Here is a 20,827-nt window from a genome sequence, read left to right on the forward strand (position 1 = left end):
AGCACGTAAACACTACAATTATGTAAACCTTCGTTCTTCCTCGAATTGCAGATAGTAGCTCAGAAGGAGCCCACACTTTAACATAGGGCTGCAGTCATGTGAAGACTCTGTTGTTGATAGTACTCAGGGGTAGTATTAACCTTAAGTAAAGACACTTTAAGTTTACAGGCATCCCTTACTTTTCAGTGTAGACAGACTCTCACCCCATCGTCCGTAGTTTATGTTATATCTTAACACCTACCCCGCTAACAAGATGAGCTAAATGGCGCCGTATGTTCTCCTTTGTTTCAGCGTGCTTGAGGGCTTCGGACTCCTCGAAAACCCTTGTAAACCATCTGTAAAAGGTACAACTTCGTATCCCAATACACAATGCTTGTAAAAGGGGACAAAGAGAATTGGATGGTAATGATCTGTGGCTTTGATAACTGCGTGTCATCGTGGCCGTCGGGGTGGTATGTTACACACATTGACAGTCAACGATGGGTCTGATCTACAATGCCGTGGTGGTCAGAGGACCGCCAAAATGCATTATCCAATCCGCATTTTTCTGTTGTACAGATTCCAGACAATGAAGAATCGGTCCCCAGCTACCCATGTTTGTCATGAGTGACTTGTGACTTAACTGACACATGTCATCGCACATCGATGTTCATGCTGTTGATCACTGCATTGTCTGATATAGATACGATTACTTCCAGACCGCAGCCATATAGCTGGACTATTGCTGAGTCAGCGTTAAGAAAAAAACAAACAATTGTAACGCATACCTGTCGAAATTTACTTGTGACTTAATTGACACATATAATCGAATCCAGATGCTCATGCTATTGATCATTGCAATGTCTGGCCTAGATATGATTACTTGAAGACCGACGCCTTTTAACAGGGCTATTAATGAGTGCGGAGTCGAAAAAGCAAACAATGATTTGTAATATCAAGGAACTACATTTCATTTCATGTACACTTCGTATACTGTGATTGCCAACTCAACGGCATCTTTTAAACATCATAGCAGAACTGTATATTTGAAACACGTGGTCACGGCAATTGTCCGGTAGGGGGAGACACTGGCGAACTCTGGACACCCGTGTTGACAAAGAGGTGAACAGGATCCAGATGACTGGAACATTGTTATAAACACTAGCGCCAAGACAGAACACCAAGTACCTTCGATATACAGAGTAGTCCACGATAGCAACAACATCAACGTGAATTTCGTCAGTTGAACGTTTTCGTCTAGTTTCGTGTGTCCACCGTACTTCCTGTTGCCGGGCCACACTTACTCCTTCGTCATCTGAAAAGATTTTTTCAAAGACACGATGAAGGAAATGTCAGTTAACTAAATGATCCCGTTTGAAAATAATAAACTAACAACAAACAGACGGGTAACATAAACTTTGCAATGGCTACTAGTTATTTGTATGACAAACCAAAATGAGTGGTCCCTCTGAAATCGTTAGAAGCGTCGTTTATTGAAATCGATTTCTTTCGGAAGTTAACGTGTATCATAATTTTCAAGCTTTTAGGACACCGACGGACGTCAGTTCACGTCGAAAGTGTCATTTTATGTCAACAAATTGATATTTGATCATTTAGCGTCAGCTGTTGGGGGTCGGTTTGTTTGTTCATTGGGGAAAATATTTGATCATCACACCGACGACATGGGTTCGATTCCCACGAAGGAATACTGTCACCTTCGCTTATATTGGTTGAATTTTGCTCAAAGCGACGTAAATCCATATTCACTCACTCACTCACTCACTCACTCACTCGCTCACACTGTTGGAAACTTGAAACTTACATGGTAACACGCTGTCAATGATTTGTTTATCAATACGAGGCTTCACTGGCTTCAGGATATAAAGAACATCGTCGACTGGTCCCCTTGCCTCCTCTGGAGCCCCGTTATAAGGCGCCATCTCATACAAATTACCTCCAGGGAGAGATAGGAAGCCCCGCTAAAACCAGCATACCGAAACATGAGTCTCATTAACCTATTAGGCAATGACCAACTTTTCAGCCGAACCGAATTTTCTCGTGAGTGAGCGAGTCAATATTTAGCGGCAATATTTCAGTCATATCGTGACAGGAACATAACACTGAAATGGACTATATGTGTATTATAAAAACCTGTCGACAAAGGACAGTAAAACAACTAGAATATCACAGAAAAGAATGTAAAACTAGTGATTAAACCTAAAACAATTTCTCTATAGAGGACAATACAATTATTATATAAAAGTGGGCTATAGATTGTTAACAACTGAAGGTAGATCACCACACTAGGGACCATGGAGACTTACAGTACTTTTGCTACCTGCATGTACCCTAGTTGGATTTACATCATCCAGTCAGCAGTCAGCAATTTGGGAAATCTAGCCATACAGTAAAAAAACACTTATTCTACGATTAAAAACGTGGAAAGTTTGAATTTACTTTGAATGTTTGTGGACTTACGTATCCTCTCAGGAGGACAATAGTTTTACAGTACTTCAACCCCCTTTGAGGATACAGCCACTAACAAGCACAGTTACGAATTTAAATCTCCAATAATAAGATATTTATCTATTTACAGTTCAGTTAATAAATCTAATTCTTTTTAATACGCAATGATTAAGTTCGGGAATTAAAATAATTTCCCTTGTGATGGAATATTCAACACAGTCAAGCAAAGTTTTGCTTGACTGTGATTCTTTCATCACAAGGGATACAAAACGGAGGATCTTCACCTTTAAGCAAATATTCTTGTGTATATCTTGTGTGGCCAATACGACATCGTCGCATGATGACCTCTACAAACCTGGACTGACAACCCAAGTAGGTGTAGCCAATGCAGGGTTTTATTTCATGTAATTTGTTGATACCTACTTGAGTGTCCCACCTCGTCACCTGCATCAATTCACGGATATAAGATCTAATGGTAGCTTTATAGCCAGTGTAGGGAATAAGCAGTGGTGGTTCAGATTTGTTGAGTGTTGCTTTAGCAGCAAGGTCAGCCAGTGTGTTCCCAGAAATGCCAACGTGGCTGGGTAACCAACAAAAGACGATGTCGTACTGGCCAGTAGCAAGATCATTATATAATTCAATAATTTCTATTAAAAGTGGATATTTACAAGAGAGATTTTTAATAGCCTGTAGGCAAGACAGAGAGTCCGAATAGATTACATATTGTTTATGTTTAGGGTGTCTTTGAACATATTTCAGGACCGTTAATATGGTGTTAGCTTCAGCGGTAAAAATAGAGCTGTTACCCGGTACTGTAGAAGATATTGTTCTGGATCCAACGACAGCGGCACGAGCCACTGCGCCACCGTCCTTGGACCCATCTGTAAATAAGGATTTATAATTGCTATATTTATGTTTTAATTGATTATATTCTTGTTTATATTGCAGTTCATTAGTTTCAGAGTTTTAATGTGGTCAATGATAGGTCCACTTGGGGTCTCACCAACGTCCAAGGAGGAGAAGAAAGAAGACGGGAAGGGGCTGTATTACCCAGCTCAATGCTGGCAGCAGAAATAAGTGGTTTTATTCTTAACCCAAGATGCGGAACAAGAGAAGATTTCTTATTGTATAAATCCTCATACAGAGGATTGAAAACAGGTTTGAAAATATAGTTTTGTTACATACTGTAAAGCTAATTTTATACGTCGCTCTTCAAGAGATGATTCATCAGCCTCGACATACAAGCTGTCAACTGGTGAAGTTCCAAAGGAGCCAAGACAAAGTCTTAGACCTTGATGATGGACACAATCTAATAGTTTTATGTTGCTTTTGCAGGCTCCACCGTAGAAGATGGAGCCATAATCAAGTTTAAAACGTACGAGTGGTCGATATGGATTCCCTATTTAGAATTTGAAACCACTTTCAACATGTCAAGTGCTTTCAGGCATTTAGTTTTAAGGGACTTAATAAGTGGTAAAAACGTTAAGTGTGAATCAAAGATTAGCCCCAAGAACCTGTCTTCCTTCACAACTTTAATTGGCGTGCCATCTAGTGATAGTTCAGGGTCTTTATGGGGTCTGTATTTACGACAAAAATGTATGCAGTTAGTTTTCGATTTAGAAAATTTAAAGCCGTTGTCAAGACACCATTTATTAATCTTGTTTAAACACAACTGCACTTGTCGTTCAATGGTATGCATATTTTTACCACGACAAGAAATATTAAAATCATCCAGAAATACCGATCCATCAATTGAATCGTTCAAAACTTTCGATAAACTGTTTACCTTTATACTAAAAAGTGTGACAGACAAAATACTGTCTTGTGGAACACCCTCATCCTGATTGTAATGAACAGACAGGGTAGAACCCACTCGGACTTGAAACTGTCTGTCATTTAAAAAGTTAGTTATAAATTCTGGTAAACGATGTCGCAAGCCGAAGTCATTTAAGTCTCTTAAAATGCCATATTTCCAGGTTGTGTCATATGCTTTTTCAAGATAAAAAATATAGACACAGCATGTTGTTTATTAATTAGTGTGTTTTTAACAAATGATTCAAAACGCATTAAAGTGGTCGACTGTACCTCTCTTTTTACGGAAACCACACTGTTATGAGATTATTTGTTTTCAAGTACCAAACAAGTCGGTTATTTATCATGCGTTCCATGGTCTTGCAAACACAGCTAGTTAATAAAATCGGACGATAATTGGATGGATCCGTATGATCACGTCCAGGTTTGAGTATTGGTACTACTATAGCGTCACGCCATGAAGAAGGACATTTCCCTGAAGTCCAATATCATCAAAAATATATAAGAGCGTCTCTAAACAGGATTCTCGCTCCTGTAGCAACGTCATGAGCTTGATCAAGAGCAGTATGGAGTTCATGAATAGAATCATTACAATCATTACAATCATTATCATTACAATCTTCCCCATTATCTGAATAGTTTCTTTCCTTGTTTTTGATACACCTGGAATTTAGGTACATAATTAGAAGAGGAAGGGTGTTTAGCGAGAGTTACAACCAGTTTATTTGCAATATCTGATTTATCAGTAAGTAATTGATCTCCATGTTTCAGATGATGGACACTAGATTTAGTACCTTTACCTTTAATTTTCTGGACTATGTTCCATACCTTGGACATGGGTGTCCGAGAATGTATTTTACATACATAATATTTCCAAGATTAGCGTTTATTTTGTTTAAAAGCAGGTCGCGCTCTAGCATTTAAAATTTTAAATATATTTAAATTATTCACCATGGGATGGCGACGGAAATAATGTTCTGCTTTTTTCCTTGCCTTCCATGCTTGTTTGCATTCATCGTTGAACCATGGTTTTCGAATATGTGGAACTGCAGAGGAATTTGGCACACACTCATCAGCTATGGAATTCAGTTCATCCGAAAAACATGTAATAGCATCAGGAACGTCAATAAAGCGGTCAGGTTTAAGTTTTGCAGCACAATGCTATACCTTGGATTCCTGGTATAGAAGTTGAGGTGAACATAGAAGGCATCGAGGAGGAACATTTTGATATGCAGAAGGTTGGGCAGATGGTGGAATCAACCAAGAATTTTATATATATTTTGATAACTGTCTTTCATTATTTTTTTAGGAAAAGATCGTCACTACAAAAGAGCGTCAGAAGTCATGCCCATGCCATCCTCGATATCTCCAGGGTCTACGTTCCGAAAAGTGTCCACTATACCCTGGATGCATCTACGGCTCAGCCCGATAAATTTATTACCTCCCTTGGCTGGCTTTTTATCCAATCAGGTGCCTAGGCTGCGAATTTGAGCGAACCAATCACAACTCACTTTCGCTTTTTAAATTCTCTAACCGATTAAACTTGGCAAACAAACCATGCGTAGGTTCTCTGAAAGTATTAGATGGATTTCTTGCATATTTTTTACAAAAGGTTTCGGACCTCTAAAGTTGCATGTATGATTTCCCCAAATTGTGAGTCGCACGGCGAGCAAACCTTCGCAGTTGCAACTGCTACCTTTGTTGACACTTGCAAATTCGGTTATAACGGCGACCACTCTGATTGGCTACTGTGAGAAAGCGGAGTCAGCAAAGGGAGGTAATAAAATTATCGGGCCGACCCGTAGATGCGTCCAGGGTATAGTGGAGACTTTTCGGAACGTAGACCCTGGAGATATCGAGGATGTGCCCATGCATGCTTCCGATGTTCAGAAGTAAACAACTTGCGTGGACATGACTTATAACGCTCTTTTGCAGTTACGATCTTTTCCTAAAGAAATAATTTATAGCTCCGAAAACACCTCATGCCTAAACGCATTCAACCTGGATGGTCAACGATGTATAATTATGAAAATGAAAACAGTAGAAACTAAAAACAAAACTGACCGAGACGGGTGCTCCTTCCAGTGACGCCATGTTTTGAGTTTCAGGACGCGACCGACAAATCCCGGGACTGAGCCGAGAAATCTCCGAAGATGGCCGATCTTGTTTCATATATTACCGACATTGTTTCCGATAGGGGCATTGTGTTTCTGTTATTATCGCTAAACTACCGATATTGGCTGTACGAGATATGGCGAGATCCTGACGCAGAACCTTCAACCCTCTTGCCCGCTGACAAGAAAGCTCCAAATCTGACTGCGCCCTCTAGCACAGGAGTATTGCCTGATGTGGAACCTTCAGCCCTCTTGCCTGCTATTTATACACCTCCAAAGACTGACACACGTTCAGAGCAAAACATGAAGATGGTGTCAACTCTTGTGGAGCAAACCACGTCAACGTTGTCGGCTCAGGCACAACGAATATGTTGGTCGACATCTTGTCTAAGCTGGACAAGGACAAGGAAGAACTCCAAGAGGATATGGAAGAAGTTAAGGAGGATATAGAAGGCATCGAGGAGGAACATTTTGATATGCAGAAGGTTGGGCAGATGGTGGAATCACCAAGAATTTTGCATATATTTCGATGACTGTCTTTGCTCTGTGGAATGTCTTGTGGACGACCAGGGAGCGCTGCACATCACCCAAACAAGATGATTCACAGTTTGTGCATTCCATACACAAACAGGCCGATGTGAAGAATAAAATACCTTCTAGGGACCCCTTCCACATGAACTAAAATGTATGCACCCCGAACCACAAATGATGTATATTTTTTGTTTGCATGTACCTTGGACTACAAACCATGTATATTTTTGTGTGGTCTATGAACGATGTATGTACCTCAGACTACAAAGGATGTGTGCTTTTCGTCTGCATCCAGTCCATGTAGAAAAAAATATCGAGGGTGTGTCTTGTATTTTTTCCACAGAACCTATTTGCGCCAAAGATCTGGAAGCATCAACTCAACTTCTCTATCGTCTTTCCTATTCAGTATGGATGAGTGGTAGATTTCACCGGGTCTGCACAGAAATGGTTCCCTCTCCAACCGTAAACGTTGTATACCACCAAAGTCTCAAATTGTTTCTCATATCTTGTAGCCGTAGACTGGAAACGTTTCTCCACTTGATGACTCGAGAAGCAGCAACAGTCTATTCTTCCCTTCATATTTGGCAATGACAAATTTTCTGCACAGGTAGACTCCTTTTGGAACTTCAGCAGCTTTTCGATGTTTACTACATGGTGGTGCTGCTACCTTCAACCCTTTTGGCCAGCGGTAGTATGGTAATTGATGAGGCATACTTTTTAAATTAAACCCTTGAGCAGGTTCTTATTCACCTGACTATTAGCTGTTAATTGAGACTTCGAGTGTGACTGAGATGATCATGATTTGTGATCAGAAGAAGACATGGATGTACTAGGAAGTGATTCTTCAGTCTGAGATGATATAGCAGGGTACAAAAGCTGTGGAGAGTCGCAATTTACCCAAGTCAATGTAGTTTGGCAGCCTCTGGACGATTTTGTTAGTTTAGAGGTAGACTCAGATGATGTTTTTGCTACTGTAGCATAACTTTCTGGAAGATCAGATCTCTTTACTAGTTTCTTTGAGAGATATTTTGAGTAAATTCTATTTTGTTTATTTTGAAGAATGGTCGCCTGAGCAGTTGGTGCATTTTTTAAAATCACTAGTACAATCTTGTGTTGTGTGTGGTTGCTCACCACAGTGAGCACACACAACAGACAATGTGCAGTAGTTACACCGTGTCCATATTTCTGGCATTTAAAACACCTGAGCGGGTTAGGGATGTAGGTGTCAACTTGAATGTTACAGTATCCTGCCTTCACTGATTGTGGTACATTTTGAGTTGAAAAAGTAGACAGATACGTATTCGTTTTGATGGTTTCGTTGTTTTTCCGAACTGAAAAGCACTTGACATAAAGCACACCTTGATCCTTCATTTCTGATACTATATCAAGGGCCGACATATCATCAAACAATCCATCACGACCTCTAACGATACCATTACTTGCGTTCAAGTTTTTGTGAGCAGAGACCATGATCGGAATGTCCACGAAAGATTTAATGTTCATCACGCTGGCTGATTGTTGCTTTTTCCCGCATTCAACTAGCTGCGCACCCGAACGTAAGTGTCTAATGTTTTTGGCATTTCCCAGCAATACCTTGAATACCCATGGATACAGCAAAGGGGTTCAGCTTTAACAGAGTCTTGTCAGGAGTCCCAATCAAAATGAAACGCGGCCAATACTAAATAGATGTAGATGGTCCGTGGTCAGTATCAACGGGGTCAATTTCAAGAGGACGTTTTGTCTTTTTTGGTGGAATTTCATAAATCATGGTTAGTGTAGTATGGTTCATCATCCGAGCTCCCCACCCACCACGGAGTATCACAAGGACAAGGCTAAAGCAAGCGGGCCTCCAGCTTGCAGCACCAAGAATACCCGGATGATATATTCCAACAGAAGAATTAAAAGATTAATAATTCCACCAGATTAGCCCATGAGCCACCGCTCTCTGGGCATAGGATGCTAGGCAAACTAATTTTAAGACAGGTTAGAACACAAAGAATAAAAATGTTTGACATTGTTCTGCGCCACTCTCAATTATCAGAAATAATTTCCATGCGCAGGGCATGGCGTGACCAGCCGATTTATAGAATCGGGCTGATTCTACCACTTGTCTAGGTGAAGTAACGGCCAAAGTGGTGTGTTGAGCAAAAGGAACAATGTTCAAGCTCCCACTGCCCTCAACCACCAGGATCCCGTCCTCCACTGACACAGGTTGCCCAATTTGGTCGCCTCTTACGACCAGTAACGGGATGCTGTGGACACATTCTGCCCCGGGTCCACACGGGAGAAGAACCTTTGCGTTACCCAGCACCCACCGCGAGAAGGTGGCTCTTCATGGGTGTTCAGTGTTTTCTTATTCAGTTAATATGATAATGCACAAGGAGACTGATACCCGATCGCCAGAGTTCTCTAGCGGCAAAGCCTCGTTTTGGGATTGCCACGATTTCCAGGTTTCCGCTGTCAGAGGACGCTGTACGATGTGTTTTGCACAGATTGGAAGGAGCGAAGTTACAAGTTCTTAGACGTAGGGATCCAGTTGAATGAATTAGTCAAACGATTCTGGACTGGTTATCGCACCCATTTGCGCAATGGGAAACAGGAAACGAGACTGTTCAGATTTTGACTTTTGTATACCGCGAAATACTGACATATTCGGGACCACGTAATACATGTTGAGTTACACGTCCTGGAGACGTTGGGCTCCTATGTTATTGTTTGTTGTTTTAATTTCCCCTCACATCGATATTCTAAAGGAAACTAAAGGGAGGTTCATTGTTTCCCACATCTATCATAAGATTCCGTTTGTGTCGACGTTTCTTTAAAATAATATTAAACCACAAACTACGTTTATAACGAACAAGCTGAACGTTAACTGGCGACATATACGAACTACTGTCGTTTTGGACGAGATAATTTTAACCGTTGGGTTCGTTGTAGTCGCTAGTATTTTGATCCAATTTAAACTCTGCTTTAGATATTTATACAGTTACTTAGGTCCTAACTGTGTTATACCCGTGAAGATCCGGGCTATAATTGGTATTCAATAACCTATACTTGTTGTAAGAGACGACTAACGGGATTTGGTGGTCAGGATTACACATGTAATCCATCACAACTACGTAGGTAGATCGATGCTCATGACATCAGTCACTAGATTGTCTGGTGCGATGATTTACAGACGGCTGCCATGCAGCTGAGATATTGTTGAATGCGGCGTTACAACACAAGCAAACGTTATGTATGACATATATTGTACAGCATGTTACTTACAAGGTGATACTGTGGTTTGCCATCTGATGTTATCCGGCAGGACACCTCAATAGAAGCCATGTTAGCAACATCCAGATACTCTTGACGTCCCTGCAGAGTGAGTGAGTGAATTAGTAAATATCAAACATTCCACTTATTCAACATCAGTGAAACAGAATACCGAGTCTTGACTGTCACTAGAAACATTTTAACTTGGTGTAAGTGACAAAATGTAGTTGTTAAAACGAATGACTAGACTAAAAAGCAGTGCTGACAACAAGTGTTCATTATAAGGCATGCATGTTAACATGCGCCGGTAACACCCGCCCTTCACACAATTTACACGCTCACAGCCTTCAAGAACACATTAGTACATCAATAACACATTCTTACCTTAGTATAAACATATGTGCAATACGAACATTACAACATCATATATTCTAAGATGCTTGGCTAAACGATCAAAGACACCGACAGCACATTAATAGGCAATAAAGTAGACTTTTTGCATGACGTCACGCTATATTGAGGTCACTATGATTATTTCGCCTGCCCCTCCTTAACAAACGTACCCATGTTATGCGACGTCACGATAAAGTTGTCATCGCTTAATACCACCTCCTACTGTAAACTATTCCGTTTCTCGATATGCAGTTGCTTCGCTCGGCTAACATCACTGGTGGAAACATTACGTTTGTGCATTTCGACGACAAGAATGACTCATTTCAAATGATCACAATCAAACTTATATTCCCACAACATATCTCTAGAATGTTATGTGACAAGTCAGCGTCATTAAGGATCAAACGCAAATTGTAGCGGAAACAATTTTGCCCAATAGAGAGAAAAATTACCAATCTTTCTATATCCAAGCGAAGCGAACAAAGGCTGGAATCGTACTTCCCTCGCTTCGGTTCGTAAAATATTTGAAGCGTCAGCAGAGACCATAATAGACCCCTAAAAGCGGATGAAATCGGACTTTTACAAGCAACTAATGTACATACGCATATCATGTATACCAATGATTTGGAACTTGACGTTCAGCCATTTTCATATCACCTTACCTCATCTTATAAAAGTCGATGTGTTGACCTTGTGTTAGAGCGAATTCGTTCGTCACGTCTACAACTAACAGAGCGAGATTTCACGAACCGAAATATGCACTCTTTGAATCCTGAACGAATAGTAATATTTCAAAACCTGCAATACAAACAATTTCCCTCACCAACTTTGCGTGCCCCTGTTTAATAAAAAAATCATTGAAAGCAGCAACAACTGTTCAATAAACATAATAAATGTATGCAATAGGAAGCATATTCAATATTTATACGACGTGTAGCGCGTGTATGTAAGCTTTAGGTGGCCATGACACTGGGCGTTCCTGAAAGAGTGTGTATACAGCTCCCACTTATGTGAATGTGTGTTTCTTGAGGGTAGAATATAACAAATCATAAGTGAACATCCTGTTAGTAAATCCCAACACAAATAGGAAAACGAAGGGTTTTTCCATACGGTCTCCCATCGAACTAATGACAGTGACAGTTGATCTTTGCAGATATGTCGAATATCTTGCGCAACACCCAGTAACTAGGATCCGGGTCCTTTGTGTAACTGAGGAAAGCTGAGTGTTAAGTGGTGTGGATTTAAAAAGTTTGTGTACAGAAAAGAAGGCTATGCGGTGTCTCGGTTAGGTATGGAATACTGTATATGGCATCTTCACGATCTCACTATCTCGCAGTCAAAACACGAAAATAGACTTCAAGTCTATTCTTTGAGGACGTCCTTTACAGAATTTTACGTTTGCAGTTCTCATTTTCGTATGGTTTCGTCATATTTGTATCCAAAGCTGGAGACATCGCGATTATATTCCCCACAGCATCCCATAGTTGGGGTATTTTATCAGAACATTTATATGCTGGGCATTAACTGGAAACGTCTTTGTTCAGTCGGTGAGAACGTGTAAGCGGGATATCCATATCACGTTTAAGTGTGTTTGGGTGAACGAAAGATGATATATCAAGGCAAACAATTAACCTTTGATGGAAACTGTAGGCACAAAAGAAAGGAAACACCTTAGTACTTGCAGTTATTTTTGTTAAAAAGGTAAGTCGTACACGTTTCCAAAACAACACCAAATGTGCGTGCATGCGTGCGTGCGTGCGTGCGTGTTCGTATCTGTAAACAAAGGACAATGAAATCTATAAAATTATATTGAAAGCTGTCAAAACTCAACAGTGGCATCTGTCCAAATCCGGCAGGTTGTCAACACCGACAAAAAATCTCATTCCCGTCCGTGGTTTGTACATTTATCATTAGCTCTACATTCCGGTACGTTGTCTAAACCGGATTGTTTCTTCAGTCACGGCGAGTCCCAGTTTAGACAGCTTCCGCTGTATATAAACGATCGGGATTGTTAGTTGAATACCCGTTAAAAGGTACAAATGTTACAAGGACATGTCAACCAAGTCATCGAGCCTGACCACCCGATCCCGTTAGTCGCCTAATACGAGACTGAATGTACTGCATGTAGGTGAAATCTCGATTTCCATGACGTCACCATGGCTATTGTAATATATTTTCTAAACTGAAAATGTTTCCATGGTGACGACCTGACTCTAAACTATTTATTTTTTAAAAAACAGTTCACACAGTTTAAATCACGCAAATGGAAATATATGACCGATCATATCTGGTGAACCAGTTAGCGGAAAGTACCGCAATGTATTGTATTGTGAAGTTCAAATTGCACTGAACCGGTTTAAATGTTTTATCGTCCACCCATAGTTAAATTAACGTATCTTCGAGAGACATTTACCCCGTGTGCCTCGTAGTCTTGGTTTCTTTCTCGCAGCCTTTACCAAAATTGTCCACTGAAAAAGGTGATTTCCCCCAATGTGTGAAGCCCATTTCTAGTGTCCCCCGTTGTGGTTTTGCTTGAATATTGAAGATGGTATCTAGTGTACTTACCTCCGTGTTCAGAACCGTATCACGTACGATGACTGTCTTGTTGCCAACGTGTCTGACAACGTACACCGGGGTGTTTTCCTTCACTGCTGAGTTTCTCTGTAAGTTGAGGGTCAAATGGTCACTTCCGGTTTGCACCCTGACCACAATGACGTCCTGGAGTCGGCAGAAGGTGACGTGTCCGTCTAAGGTGTCTGGGTGAACGATATCGACGATGGCCTTTATTCCTAAGACAAAAGTACACACGAAGATAAAGCCATGGTTTTAACAATGTTTAGAATAGATTTAAACTTAGAAGAAATACGTCCCACGAAACGAAATATTATCCATCTTACATGTGAGCTTGTCTAGTGGTTAACTCACCTGATTATATGGGGCTGTGAGGTAGCTTAGAGGTTAACTCACCTGGATAAGTAAGGCTGTGACGTAGCCTAATGGTTAGTTCACCTGGATGTATGGGGCTGTGAAGTTGCCTAGTGGTTAACTCACCTGGATATGTGGGGCTGTGACGTAGCCTAATGGTTAGTTCACCTGGATGTATGGGGCTGTGAAGTTGCCTAGTGGTTAACTCACCTGGATAAGTAAGGCTGTGGCGTAGCCTAGTGGTTAGCTCACCTGGATGTATGGAGCTGTGGAGTTGCCTAATGGTTAACTCACCTGGATGTATGGGGCTGTGAAGTTGCCTAGTGGTTAGCTCAACCGGATATGTGGGGGCTGTGGAGTAGCCTAGTGGCTCGTCGCAACGAAAACAGCAGTTCGACTCCTCAAATAGGTACAAGGTGCAAAACCCATTAGATGTTCCCAGTGGTGATATTGCAGGAAAAAAGCTAAAACTAAACTCACTCACTCAACTGGATATGTAACGAAACGATTTACTATGTCAACAATGAAGTACAATAAAAGATTTTTTCTCAGCCTCGAGATCAAACTATTTTCAACAGGCATACTGCTGGCTAACGGACAGACATGAAACAAGAAAATTAACTTTCAAATTGGCAATGTGCAAATAAAAATGTATGTTCACTCTTTATTATTTTGAGGCACTTTGTACTATAATGAGACTCACATTTTAATTAATGAACTCTGAGTAATATTGCGAAAGGTGTTGGTTGTTATTAAACACAATCCTTAGTCACGGAGGGTCAACTGACCACTGGATTGTCTGATATAGACTATTTATATTGTAACTGGAACATCAAGGTGTGTGGCGTTAAACAACAGCGGCATGAACACCACAATTACGAAATGTGTTATTCGACATATACATGGTACATGTTGTATTTTTGTCGTACTGGCCTGTATAGTACATATAATATTGAATTACATAAACACATACATTTACATCACAGTGATGAAACGTTTGTTTTGTACAACATTGTATTGTGTATGAACTTGACAAGACTATTTATTTTTGCTACTGAAGAGAATTTTATGAAACTTAGATGGACATAGTAATGTCTTTTAATGCTTTACGAACGTAACTAAAATATACGATGGAGAGATGAGAAGAAAGTGATATTCATTTTCAATTTCACTGAAATTACATAGTGTTCATATTCTGTCTTTTTTAACATTTTAAATCTGCCGCTTTCGATCACCAAATAGTGTGATGAACATCGGAATCTTTAAATAATCACATAAATTTCTTTTATGATAAGTACTTTATTGTCTCGTCCCAGCTTACAATTATGTTATTAACTATAAAAGTGAAACGTTTACTAAATATACTAAGTAATGTTATTCCTCAGTAGTTATTTGGGTTATTTGCATCAGCGTGTTTGTGAACTGAAGCAGTGATACCAGTTGTAATTACATCCACATATATGAATATGGATCGAACATGATGAAGCAATCTAGAGGAAGCGGTAACCGCCACGTCTGGGTCAAGATGAATCCCTACTTATGTACATGTTTTCTAAATATCATGTCTGTTTCAATTTATAACATGTTAAAAAAAACCTTCAGTTCATACGGTTATGTATCTCATAAATATCTCACATTGGCGGCCTACCTTCGTATGATGTTGCCACTGGAAGCACAAGGTACACCAGTAAAGCCCTGAACGTGTCCATGATCACCAACCTCTGTAGCCACGTCAGATCAAGATCTCCACTACGTTCTATAATCTGCCTCATTCACAGATGACTTTAACCCTACATGCACTTTGCGCAACAAGACGAGGGTATCCGGTTTGGGAAGCACTTAAATTTAAAGTAGTTTAATTCTGTTCCCTTATTTCTTCTTATCATGAGTCACTCATGTGTGAAATTCATGATGGCTCAATGCCCCTGGACCGATGAAGAAATGTATAAATGAATAATGTATAAACCAGCACACATTGTGTAATTTGTGTTTGGCATTGTGAAAGTGACAAAACGTTTTCTATATTTAAAGCAAATGTAAAACAGCATTCAAGGAGTCACTATCAACGCGTATTATGTGTTCAGTAGGAAACGGACGGACGAGCATAGTATCTCTGCCACAGGCCAGGAAAATGTGACGATTCCTCACATCTTACACAGTTCATTCAATATAGTGTGCACATTTCATAACTGTTTTATTTTTTATGAGTCTTCACATCTGATTAAATATCGCTGTTAAAATGGTTCAGTTTCACTGAGAAATTATCCTAAAACGTGTAACACTGTTTCCAGTTGCGCTTCGATCCTTTGTTTACATGGGTTGTACGGCCCCACGTGCTGTCATCGAAGCCCTATGGAGAACAAACGATGCAGCCGGTTTGAAATATACATATGCATTGTCATAAACCTTATTGACGCAGTTGTAGAAGAATATTTACGTGACAGTGTAAAATAATCTGAAAACCTCGCCGAATCGCTTGCGTTATGCCATTCTCAGCTTATTTACGAATATGCGCATTTGTTTACAAACGAGGTCACGTGATATGCAAATTAGCCAATGGCAGTGATGTTATGCTAAGTAATCGCTGCGGCGGAGAGTGGCATGTCAAGCTGCGAGCTACCAGAGAAAAGCTTGCGTCCTAAACTTCTCCATCTTTCATACTTGTAAATGTTTTATAAAGATGGGATTTGCAAGACATTTACAATTTTAGACAGATAACATTTACAAGACATTTACAATTTTGTTAATGAGATTTTACGAAAACCTACAAATTTATAAACATTAGCAAAAGGAGATGTGTGATGTGTGATTAACTGATGTATCATAGAAAACATTTTTTTCAAAGTGGGGCAAGTGCAGTTTGTGCGTGGTGCTATATCGGTATTATGATTTCACACACCCAAGACACCGAATGTGGCAGGTGTACAATACCACAGTTTCGAGAAGTCTGTGTCCTCTTTCGTATAACATTTCATGGACGTAATTTATGAACCTTGTTTTCAGTGAAATGTGTTCAGAGACTAGATGTGACCGTCACATTACTTACATTTATCCGAGCTATAATTAGTAGTGTGTTCCCTGTACAATGGGTAAACAGATGGGTTGAAATCGTTTCTGCTGAGCTATAGACTGGTGCGTATGGAATACGTGAAGGGACATTGTCGCGTTGTCGGCCTCTGAAAAACAAGCAAAATGAGGCAAAAATGAAACACAACGCGACACGCGACACGCGACACGCGACACGCGACAATGCGACAACGCGACATTTCATCATCATGGGCGAACAGTGACCCATGGGCACGCCCATGGGTGAGAATGTTTAATTTCGCCCAGAATAAATGTTTTGGAGGTTGTAAATGAATGAAAAAATGTTAATAAGTATCATGACACAAATTTCAGCTCGTCACTTGACTCCGCTTACTGGCAGCGATTTTGAAAAATCTCGCCCATGGGTGAAAAACATATTGGCCCATGGACTAGAATATCTACTTTCACTCAAAATACATGTTTTTCCATGTTTTGTAGCTTTTAAATAAATGACGATCGATGCTCATGCTGTTGATCACTGGATTGTCTGGTCCAAACTCGATTATCTACAAACCGCCGCCATATTGCTGAAATATTGCTGAGTGCGACATAAAACTAAACTCACTAAATTAAACTGAAATCATTTGTCATTAAAAATTTCATCTATTTTTAAACCATGCGTTTGCAAAATAAAGAACAAAGGGAAATGAAAATATTTTAGTCCACGAACGAGATTAGTCGAATTAAGATGAATGATTTCATTTTTTCGTCATGATACTTATAAACACACTTTCATTCATTTACAACCTCCAAGACAATAAGTGCAGATTCTTGTACTTGTTAGAAATTAGCGGAATTAAGTCAAAATGAGTTGAAATTTCTGTCATGACACTCATAAATATACTTGCATTCATTTCCAACCTGCAAAGCATGGGGGAAAATGTATTTTGAGTGAAAGTAAATATTTTCATCTATGGGCCAAAATGTTTTTCGCCCATGGGTGACATTTTGTTAAATCGCTCTAAATTAGCAGAATTAAGTCGAATAAGCTGAATTTCGTGTCACGACACCAATAAATATACTTTCATTTATTTAAAAACTGCAAAACATGGAAAAACATGTATTTCGAGTAAAAGTAAATATTCTCACCCATGGGCCAATATGTTTTTCGCCCATGGGCGAGATTATGTTAAATCGCTCTAAATTAACGGAATTCATTCAAAATGATTGAAATTTTGTCGTGATACTTAGGAACATACTTACATCCATTTACAACCTCCAAAACATGGGAAAAGATTTATTTTGAGTAAAAGTAAATATTTTCACCCATGGGCCAAATGTTTTTCGCCCATGGGTGAGATTTTGTTACATAACTCTAAATTAGTAGAATTAAGTCGAAATAAGCTGAATTTCGTGTCACGACACTTATTAATATACTTTCATTTATTTAAAAACTGCAAAACATGGAAAAATCGTGTATTTTGAGTGAAGGTAGTTATTCTCGTCCATGGGCCAATATGTTTTTCACCCATGGGCTGCCAGCTAGCGGAGTCAAGTGACAACGAGCTGAAATTTGTGTCATGATACTTATTAACATTTTTTCATTCATTTACAACCTCCAAAACATTTATTCTGGGCGAAATTAAACATTCTCACCCATGGGCAGGCTCATGGGTCACTGTTCGCCCATGATGATGAAATGTCGCGTTGTCGCATTGTCGCGTGTCCCGTTGTGTTTCATTTTTGCCTCATTTTGCTTGTTTTTCAGAGGCCGACAACGCGACAATGCGACAACGCGACAATGTCCCTTCACGTATATATTCCATACGCGCCACCACCCATCTGTTTACCCATTGTACAAGGAACACACTACTAATTATAGCTCGGATAAATGTAAGTAATGTGAGTTTTAGAGAATTGTTTTTCTTTTTTTCATCCTTAGCACATATACATAACAGCTTGATGTTTATTTCTGCCAAATCCCTTGTGAGAGAGTGACCACAGTGCGGAGAGTTTCTGGAATTTTGTGAGTCCAGAATTAAATTGTGACGTGTTTACTTATGAATATACTACTATACTATTATACGTTTAAAACCTCCAAACCCTGTGTCTAGAGCTAGACGACACTAGAAGTGGGCTTCACACATTGCTTCACCCCTAAAAGAACATGGTGATGGTCATCCAAAATATTGGAGAAGGTCGTTATTGAGCATTGAGCGAATTCCATTTAACCATCCTTCCTGTCTTAAATAAACCGTTCCTAACTGAACTAATATAATGACGTACAGGCATACGGCGCATGCGTTTGTGACTGTCAGGCCGATTCTAATATGCTAGTAGAAAAGGAAATGCCTACAACTAACAAACCCTTTTTCAACACTAATGTCTTGAAGTAATGTCTTGAAAAAACACACATTTTGTAACAGCTGTAATACCGTTGAAAACACGTATCTGCTCACGGTGCAGTCTCAGTTGTACAGTCGGCTCTTCTTTTAGCAGAGATTTCAAATAGACGTGGAAAGGGTATTGTTGTCTTCTATTCAAATAAATACACAGACGATCACCATCTATTTTGTGCAAGTTCTACACGGAACAACATGATATTTTTTTTTAATCGAATCTCTCCAACAGAAAATAAACTTTGGCGGAAGGAATATCGTTTTTTCTTGCTCCTACCCATCTGTTCACAAACAACAAGGGTAGAAAGGCAGATCTCCAGCCAGAACTGCTGTCTCTGCACCACACATACAGTGTGCGGTTTCTCCGTGTGCCCTGATCCTTATGTGGTTTGGGTGCTTGTAATCACTAATGTCATCTGAATGGTTTGTTTCTGTGCCCTGATACTAATGTCGTTTCAGTGCTTTAATCACGAGATCCCTTACTAACGTCATCTGAATGGTTTGTTTGCGTTCCCTGATCCTAATGTCATCTGCGTGCTTAAATTACGAGATCTCTTGCTAATGTTATCCGGATACGTTTTCTGTGCCCTGATCCTAATGTCAGTTGGATGGCGTAATTACGAGATCTCTGAATGTTTCTAGGTTTCTTTTGTTTGTTTCTTTTGTGCGTCTGTGTCTGTGTCTGCCTGCCTGCCTGTGTGTCTGTGTCTGTGTCTGTGTGTATGTGTGTGTCCTGACTGTTTGGGTGATCTCACGAGATCTCTTACTAATGTCATCTGGATGGTTTGTTTGTGTGCCCTGATCCTTATGTCGCTTGGATCTTTTAATTACGAGATATCTTACTAATGGTAAATGTGTGGTTCATTGTGCAGCATGATTCGTATGTCGTCATATTCTTTGAAGCATGAGGTCTCTTTCTAGTGTTGTCTGCATGATTCATTGTGTCCTCTGATCCTAACCCCCAACCCCGATGTATGGTCCAGTCTATTGAAGTCAACTAAGGTATGAAGAGTTATGTCCCGTTGACACACCAGACACCAATAATATTGGGTCTGAATCCTACTTTAGCCCCATTTTCTTTCAACTAAAGCGGGCGTAAAATGACCAGTTGGAAAGCCGCCAGTCCAGAATTTTCTGGATTAATAAAACCAATAAGAACGTAAATAAGAGGAGGAAAACTGCATAATTTTTTCAAATCTATTTTAGTCAAGGCTTTAGTGATTATACTCAATGATTTTAAGTCAGATTCGTCCAGGACCATCGGGTGTGCACATTTTTGAAGCTGACTGACCGTCTGGTCGCAAATCAGAGCGTCCCGGACGGTCGAGCAGGGGGGAGTTTGCAACGCTGTTACTATGAACTGTTGTATATGTAAAATATGTACCAGTTGTTCGTGCACTAATTTCCATAATAGTCAAGCTACCCAGGCTTAGACTGGTCATCATAGTGGTTGCTCGTGACGCTCCGAGTTAGAAAACTGGCCTTCAGTAACCCATTGCTTAAGCTTGTAAGAGGCGACTAACGGGATCGGGTGGTCAGACTGGCTGACTTGGCTGACACGTGTAATCAGTTACGGAGATCGATGATCGTGCTGTTGGTCACTGGACTGTCTGGTTCAGACTCGATTGTTTATCATATAGCTGGATTATTGATGAGTGCTGTGTAAAACTAACCTAGAAGTATGATCTTCGTCTCACAGCATGTTCCCGAGTTTCACATTGCGAATATATGACAAACATTTCCGCGAAGTATTTGTATCACCACTACTAAATGATTCGCGAACACATTCCCGGTATTGTAACAGTAGAAATATCTTGTCAATTGTGAGAAGGCATTTGTAGAAACTATTTTGCGGCCAGTTTCCATATAACCTAATTCACACGGAATTGTTTTTCATTGACATAACCATCGAGGGTCTTTGTG

General features: G+C 40.0%; 1 protein-coding gene across 1 annotated transcript; it reads right to left on the reverse strand.

Annotated features, from left to right (window-relative positions):
• Window positions 1-764: 764 nt before the first annotated feature.
• LOC137273837 (uncharacterized) lies at window positions 765-15,272 on the reverse strand. The gene is made up of 5 exons (XM_067806710.1): window positions 15,127-15,272; window positions 13,119-13,342; window positions 10,173-10,262; window positions 1,802-1,958; window positions 765-1,294 (listed from the first exon to the last, which is right to left on the reverse strand). Exons 1-5 carry the CDS (start codon window positions 15,248-15,250, stop codon window positions 987-989), a joined length of 903 nt encoding a protein of 300 aa, XP_067662811.1. The 5' UTR covers window positions 15,251-15,272; the 3' UTR covers window positions 765-986.
• Window positions 15,273-20,827: the final 5,555 nt, after the last annotated feature.

The sequence above is a fragment of the Haliotis asinina genome, chromosome 2, assembly GCF_037392515.1.
Source record: "Haliotis asinina isolate JCU_RB_2024 chromosome 2, JCU_Hal_asi_v2, whole genome shotgun sequence".
Lineage (NCBI taxonomy): Eukaryota > Metazoa > Mollusca > Gastropoda > Lepetellida > Haliotidae > Haliotis > Haliotis asinina.

Bases quoted from the DNA above. Each gene is read 5' to 3' on its own strand.
- LOC137273837 (XM_067806710.1), bottom strand. From the start codon at position 15,250: ATGAGGCAGATTATAGAACGTAGTGGAGATCTTGATCTGACGTGGCTA. The intron at 10,263-13,118 runs GTAAGTACACTA...CTCACTCTGCAG, and splicing joins ATACGGTTCTGAACACGGAG to GGACGTCAAGAGTATCTGGA. The intron at 1,295-1,801 runs GTAAGTTTCAAG...AAATCTTTTCAG, and splicing joins CATTGACAGCGTGTTACCAT to ATGACGAAGGAGTAAGTGTG.